The 7,997-nt window shown below is 43.9% G+C and overlaps 1 protein-coding gene across 4 annotated transcripts in view; it reads left to right on the plus strand.

The window, feature by feature from the left end:
• Positions 1-7,997, plus strand: part of KIAA1671 (KIAA1671 ortholog) — a 216,086-nt gene that overhangs the window by 202,242 nt on the left and 5,847 nt on the right. For all 4 annotated transcript variants that reach the window (XM_027863318.1, XM_027863302.1, XM_027863308.1 and 1 more), the window contains 4 exons: positions 783-957; positions 2,820-2,944; positions 4,209-4,351; positions 6,625-6,707. In XM_027863318.1, coding sequence (XP_027719119.1) covers positions 783-957; positions 2,820-2,944; positions 4,209-4,351; positions 6,625-6,703 — 522 coding nt within the window. In that variant the 3' untranslated portion in view covers positions 6,704-6,707. The remainder of the gene's footprint in view (positions 1-782; positions 958-2,819; positions 2,945-4,208; positions 4,352-6,624; positions 6,708-7,997) is intronic.

Below are 7,997 nucleotides of genomic sequence, written 5' to 3' on the forward strand. Positions count from 1 at the left end.
TCCTTCCTTCCTTCCTTCCTTCCTTCCTTCCTTCCTTCCTTCCTTCCTTCCCTCCTTCCTTCCTTCTTTCCAAGGCCCCTCCCAGCCAGGCCACCGGTTGAGGTTGAGGTGATGAGGCTCTATCAGCTTCTTATCTGTGTAGCTTTAAAATATACCCCAGACGCACTCAGAAAGTAGGGTGGATAGGGGAGACCTTAGAAGAGGGAAAGTCAGAGCTGGGAGAGGCCTTAAAACAGGGGATGTCAGGGCTGGGAGGGGACCTATAATCCCAGAATTTTTAAGCCTAGAACCTATATTCTTAGAGCTGAAACAAACTACACAGATCATCTGACTGAGACCCCTTATTTTGCAATCGCGAATGCCAAAGCACTAGAATAGGAATTCATAGAGCACTGGACTTAGCCTCAGGCTGACCTGAGTTCGATTCTGCCGTAGACAGATTAGCTGTGTGACTTTAAACAAGTAACTCACCCTTCTGTGCCTCAGTTTCCTCATTGGTAAAATAAGGCTCTAATAGAGCCTCTGTCTCCCAGGGACGTTGTGAGGATTGGAGGAGATGATTTTCTGTCTGCTGTTCTGTCCTTCATCCAAGAGGGAGAAAGCCACCCTCAGATGGCGTGGGGATTATCCCTAAAGGCCTTGGAGACTGTGAAGTGTGCTTGGCACCGAAGGCTGTTATTAGCCCGGGCAGACTTCATTCACACGCCTTGCCCTACACTCACCCCACTGCACAGTCTAACTCATGACTCCCCGTTTTTCCCTGTCCACATTTCTCCCCAAAGCAAACCTCGGTCTTGGACTCCAGCGCCCTAAAGGCCCGTGCCCAGCTGAGTAAGAGGAATCGGCGCCGGGCTCCCATCTCCCACTCCCTCAGGAGAAGCCGGGTCAGCGAGGCTGAGAACCCATTCTCGCTTGTGGAGGAGACTGACAGTGCTTGGATGTTTAAGGATTCCACAGGTACCCACCCTTTGATTTCTGGCCACCCTTTATGAGATGGTGGGAGGGATTTGGGTCAGCCCCTAGAACAGACTCCCTGACTGGAAGGGTGGTGGGTGATGCTGGAGTGTATTAACCCAGGACAAAACACTGGGAGGCAAACCTCAGAAGCACCCTTGAGAATGATTCAAATTCAAGTCCAACTGGAATGTCTTATGCACCTACTGTATACAGAGACCTGTGCTGAGAGAGAATGATAAGACAGCAGCTCAGACAGCTATAATACACAATAACAGGGGAAGGAGGCATCATGGTACAGGGGAAGGAGCCCTGGCTTGGGAATCAGAGGTCCTAGGTTCAAATCCCATCTCTGCCATTACCTCTTCAGCCAGTCAGTCAGCTGCCACCAAACGTTTATTAAATGCTTAATGTGGGCCAGGCCCTCTGCCAGGAATACAGAGAAACCAGACCCTGCCCTCAAGAAGGGCATGCTAATGAGGGAGCACCAACACTCCATGGCTATGCACAGACTAGCTATGGCAGGATAAATTGGAGCAACCTTGGAGGAAAGGTGCTAGCATTGAGGAAGACTAGGAAAGGCCTTCTGCAGAAAGTCACTTGTATATGGGGCGGCTAGAGGGCGCAGTGGATAGAGCACCCACCCTGGAGTCAGGAAGACCTGAGTTCAAATCTGGCCTCAGACACTTACACTTACTGGCTGTGTGACCCTGGGCAAGTCACTTCCCCCCATTGCCTCGCCAAAAAAAAAAAAAGTCACCTATGTGATGCCATCCAACTCCCTGAGCCTCAGTTTCCTCATCTGTAAAATATAGGGCTGGACTATGAGACTAGAGGGCCCTTCCATCTGCAGTGAGCAGGCTAATAGAATAGAGGTGGAAAGGATTGCCAACACCTAAGCTTTACAGATGAGGAAACTGAGGCCCAGACAGAGGAAGAGATTTGCCTAAGCTATCCAAATAGCTAGTGTCCAAGAGGGGATTTGAACCCAGGCCCTTTGACTCCAGGACTCTTTCCTCTCTACCTCAAATCCATCCCATGAATATGTCTCATATCTTATCCTTTCTATTCTCATGGGGCAGCTGTGGCCCAGTAGATAGAATGACAGTCCTGGAGTCAGAAAGACTTGAGTTCGAATGTGGCCTTAGATACTTCCTAGCTGTAGGACTGTGCAAGTCACTTGACCTTTTTCTCATATGTAAAATGGGGATGTAGGGGCAACTAGGTGGCGCAGTGGACAGAGCACTGGGCCTGGAGTCGAGAATACCTCTAAGTTCAAATCCTACTTCAGATACTTACTGGCTGTGTGACCCTGGGCAGGTCACTTAAGCCTTTTTGCCTCAGTTTCCTCATCTGTAAAATGAGCTGGAGAAGGAAATGGCAAAGCACTCCAGTGTCTTTGCCAAGAAAACCCCAAATGGGGTCACAAAGAATCAGAACCAACTGAAATGACTAAACGACCACATAATGGGGGAACTAAGAGCACCTTTGAAGGGCTGTTGTGAGGACTAAATGAGATAATAATTGTGAAGTATTCAGCACAGAACCTAGTACATGTGGAAAGTGCTGTGTGAATGTAGGCTGTTATTAAAATCATCATTGTCATCGTCATTGTTGTGTGAACACTTGAAGGAGGGCAGGGCAGGGCAGGGACTCTCTCCATTTGATTTGATGGATGAAGAAAGTGAACCCCAGAGAGGGCAGTGTCCTGTCCAGGGTCACCCAGCTAGCAGCGGTGGCATGGGCCTGGTACTTTCTCTGTTACTGCCTCCTCGGGGGAGTCTAACAGAGCCTTGCTCCCAGTAGAGATTTGTGGCTTGATTCTGTGGCTCACAGTGACTTCTTTGCCCCGTCTTTGCCAACAGAAGAGAAATCGGTCAAGAAGGAGTCGTCGGATGAAGAGGAGAAGCCGTCCAGGTCAGAGAGGACTCCGGTTAGCCAGCCGCAGAGGCTCCCCGTCTTCCCCGGCGTGGATCCTTCTGTGCTCAAGGTAGGGCCGCCTGGCTTTCTCGTGAGCGGGTCACGTCGGCCGCTCTCAGCCGGCCGCTGGCTCAGGTCAGTGTCTCTGTGTCCTTGGACATCTCTGGAAAGAGAGGCGGGGAATTGTCCTATCCAGGCAACGTCTTCATTGTCATCAAGAGAGGCACCTTGGCCTTCTGGAGAGAGTTCTGGGCTTGGGGTCAGGACGACTTGGGTTCATGTCTGACACTTGACACTACCTGGGTGAACACAGGCCAGTTTCAGTCTCTGTGGGCCTCATTTTCCTCATCTGTAAAATGTGGGAGTTGGACCCAGTGGTGTCAAATTCAAACAGAAATGGGGGCTGCATATTGACTTAGAAAACTACACATTAACACTGTCTATGTTTCATTATACTTTTATTTATTTTGTTAAATATTTCCCAATTTCATTTTAATCTGGTGGTATGCAAAAGACCTCTAATGTCTCTCCCAGGGATCTTGTGACCTGTGTCCTCTGTGGGACTCAGAGAACTCTCTAGACCTTGCTTACTAAATCAGAGATCGGTGGTGATCTGCATTGGTGGGGAGAAGTCCCCATACCAGGAGTGCCTTGTGCTGAGGAAGTCCCAGGTCTTTTGTGTATTCTAATCACTGTTAATGATAACTCACTTGGCTACAGTACTTGAAGGTTGTTTATTATTATTATTATCAGTAGTAGTAGTAGTAGTAGTAGTAGTAGTAGTAGTAATAGCTAGCATTTACATAGTGCTTGAAGATTTATTGTGATTATTATTATCACTAGTAGTAGCAGCTAGCATTTACATAGTGCTTGAAGGTTTATTATTTTTATTATCATCATCTTTGGGAAGAGTTATAGCTAATATTTACATAGTTCTTGAAGGTTTATTATTATTATTATTATTATCATTATTATCATCATTATCATCAGGAGGAGGAGTTATAGCTAGCATTTACATAGTGCTTGAAGGCTTGCAAAACACTTTACAAATATTATCTCATTTTGTCCTTACCACAACCTGGTGAGTTCAGTATGGCTACTATCCCCATTTTACAGATGAAGAACCTGAGGCTTGTACAGGTTCTATGGCTTGCCCAGAGTCATACAGCTAATTAAGATTGGCACCTGCCACACACCTCCTTCCCTATTTGCCAAGCTCAGAAAATTCTCCCCAAATAAAGCTGGAGTCTCTATCATAATTCTAGATGTCTGGGCCCAGCTAAAGAGCTGGTACTGTGACCGAGCCCACTCACGTCTTTGTTTTCTTCTTCTAGGCTCAGCTTCGGAAGCGGAACGAGTCAGACAGCCCCGGAGAAGTCCAGGCTTCAGCCCAGCTGTCCAAGTCTCCCAAATCCCCCTTCCAGCCTGGAGTCCTGGGCAGTCGTGTGTTGCCCTCCAGTGTGGAGAAGGAGGAGAGGTGAGTGAGCATCCTTCCTAACTGAGTCCCAGGATCCTGGCTGGGGAGCCTGAGTGGTGCTCACCGGCCATCTAGCCTGACCGTTTCCTCTGACACACAGCGACCATTCTGGCAGATAGGTTTTCTGTGGCTTGGCAAGTCTATTTAATTGAAACTTTACATTTTTCAATGAACAAAATTCAATTTTCTCTTCCTCCCACTTGCCCAAGAGGTGAAAAAAAAACCACAATAAGCCAGAACCTTCTAATAAATATACATAGTCAGGCAAAACTAATTGCCATATTGACCATACCCAAAAAATGTCTGTCTCATTTGGCAGCCTGCATCCATCCCTTCTGATCTAGGAGGTAGGAAGCATCCTTGGTGGGCAGTCCTTTGGGATCATGGTTAGTCATTGAACTTAGCAAAGGGCTACTTGGGGATCACTCAGTCAGCTTGGATATTATAGTGTGTTCGTTGGAAGCAGCCCTGTGAGACAGGTCGGCCAAGCATAGTTATGCACATGAATATAAAATGTTCTGGATGTGGACATTGAGTGTCACAGCAGGGAAGCTTATGGTTGTACAGCTAATGAGAGTCTGAGCTGGAGCCCTCGTTTCCTTCCTGATGCTGGGGGACCCCACGCAACATTGGTGGGGGCGGGGCTGGCGATCTGATACAACATTGCCCTGTCCTCAGCCAGGGAGCGGGGTCTGCCCTCTGTGGGGAAGAGAGATGGTGAGAAATATCCCCTCCTCTCCACACCTCCCTGATCTCCCCAGCTTAATCCTGAAAGAATAATCCAGAAACCTAGCCAGGAGCTTTCTCTTGGTATCTAACATCCATTACATGCACACCTTCTCTCCGCTCACCTCTCACCTGATTGTTCCTATTGATTTCTGACTCATCTCTCTCTTATGCATCTCTCTAATGATGATGAAAATAATGGCTAACATTTACATAGCTCTCACTGTGTGTCAGGCACTATATTAAACACTTTACAATTATGACAACAATCCTTTGCTATTATTATCCCCTTTTACAGATAAGGAAACTGAGGCAAATGGAGGTTAAATCACTTGCCCAGGGTTACACAGCTAAGAAGTGCCTAAGGTCTTCCAGATTTCAGGCCCAGTGCTAATACATCCCCTGCCCAGCTACCAAATTGAAATTCCTAAAACGCAGATCTGACCTCATCCCTCTCCTACCCACAAATCTGCCATGGCTCCCAGTTGCTTCAGAATAAAATGCAAAATACTCAGGCTGGCATTCCAAGTCCCACCTGCCTTTCGGTCTTATCTCATGTTGTTTCTGGTCACTTGCTCTCTGTTCTAGTCAAACTCTGTGGGTTCTTTGTACACACCATCACGTTTCCCACCTCCACACCTTTGAACAGATCGACCTCCTCACATCTTCCTTTCTGACTTCCTTCAAAGCACAGCTTTTGGGGGCCTTTCCTGATCCCCCAGACGTTAGTTCTCTCTCCCTCTTCAAATTACTTATTATAACTTTGTATTTCCTTATCTGCAGGCCCATCATAGCTCTCCTATAAATTCCTTGAGGGCAGAAACAGTTTCATTTTTGTCGATATCCCAAGTATCTAGTACAGTGTCAGGCACAAATATTTGTTGATGGCGTAGTGGATAGAGTACTAGGCCTGGGGTCAGAAAAACCTGAGTTCAAATCCAGCTTCACACATTTACTAGCTATGGTGACCCTGGTCAAGTCACTTAACCTTTATCTGCCTCTGTTTCCCCATCTGTAAAATGGAGATAATAATAGCACCTCCTTCCCAGGGTTGTAGTATGGATCAAATGTGATGATAGTTGTAAGGAATTTTACAAGCCTCAAGTGGTATATAAATAGTAGCTATTAGCTGTTAATGGTTTTGTTTTGTTTTGTTTTGTTCTAAGCTGGTGTTCTTGGTTTAATTGTTAAAAAGAAAGAGTTAGACTAATTAGACCTGAAATTTCAAATCCAATCATACCGTAACCTCTCTTACCTTGGGCTGGTCTTGCCTTCCCTAACCAAGTAGTTTTCCTGACTCTATTGACTTTCTAGGTGGGGTTGGAGCCGAAGAGTTCCCTTACCCAGCCTCCTAAGTCTAACTAAAAATATTCTTTATGTGTTTTCAAACAAAATAAAGGTAAAACACATTTGAGGGTGTTTACCTTGGGAAAGTCAGTCTCGGGGCCTCAGTTTCCCTATCTGTGAAATGGGGGGGGTCGACCTCTGGGGTGTCTTCTAGCAGAGGCCCTCTGAAACATCGGCTCTCCCCTATTCTCTGGTCCTAGGTCAGAGGAAACGTCTCCACAGTGGCTGAAAGATTTGAAATCCAAGAAGAGGCAGAGCCAGTATGAGAATCAAGCTTGAAAAGGTATATGACGGCCATGAAGGCAGGGGAATGCTAGTCAGGGGGCCGAGGCTTCCCAACCATTCTGTGTGAGACGTGTGTGAGGAAAGGTTGGGAGAAATGCCTCAATAAGGAGAAGGCTGAAGGATTCAGGGATGGTTCCTGAATGAACAGGCATCAGCAGAAAAGAAAGCAGGATTGGGCCTTTGGTACTGGGTTGGAATCCCATCTCCAGCATTTGTTAGCTGAGTGACCATGGGCAAGTCACTTGATTTCTTCTCTGGGACTCAGTTGCCTTATTTGTAAAATGGAGATAATCATACTTGTATTGCCCACCTTATGAAGTTGTTTAGAGGAAAATGCTTCGGGAAATGTTAAGCATTCTAGAAATGGGATTAGTGGTTACTGCTCTTTTTATCCTGAAACAGGGGACACTGAAGAATATATAGAGTCTCACTTATACCATGTACTACATACATATATCTATACACATATACTACTACATATATATATATATATATACACTATACTGTAGATCATACTATATCATATAATAATTATTATATAATAGTATATATTATATATTATCTACTATTATATGTACTATTATATCTATACTATATTATATATAATCTAATAATAGCATATGCTGTATTACAATATATCATATATTCATATATGTCATTTATTATATATAGTATGTTGTATATAGTACTTAATATATTATCCTATATAAAATATAAATATATTATATTACATTATTATGTTATACAAAAATATACTTAGTGTTTTATTGTTATATATGGTCTATAGTATTTAATACATACTATAGTATATAGTATCTATAGTATTATATATAGTATATATCCGATATGTACACACACCATAGATAGTGTGTGTATGTATGTAATATAGTATATATAAACAACATACAGTATATATTGTCTGTAGTATTATCATATAACTATATTATCATAAAATAATACAGTATTATATTATGATATATTATTACCATAGAATATATTATCATATATAAATAATTCAAATTATAAATATAAACATAAACATAAACAAATACAATTACATGAAACATAAAATTATTATATATAAAATACAATACATAATTGGCAAAGCACTTTTTATGTATGTATAATATACGATTCCATTACTTCCATGATGTATGTGATTCTGTTAATTTGTTTTGCTTAGACCATTAAATGTTGGTAGCTATTTATCAGCTAGGCCCAGTTGTGTAGGTAGGCAGACATTCACACACACACACACACACACACACACACACACACACACACACAC

This window comes from Vombatus ursinus, unplaced genomic scaffold (assembly GCF_900497805.2).
Source record: "Vombatus ursinus unplaced genomic scaffold, bare-nosed wombat genome assembly UNPS02001287.1, whole genome shotgun sequence".
Lineage (NCBI taxonomy): Eukaryota > Metazoa > Chordata > Mammalia > Diprotodontia > Vombatidae > Vombatus > Vombatus ursinus.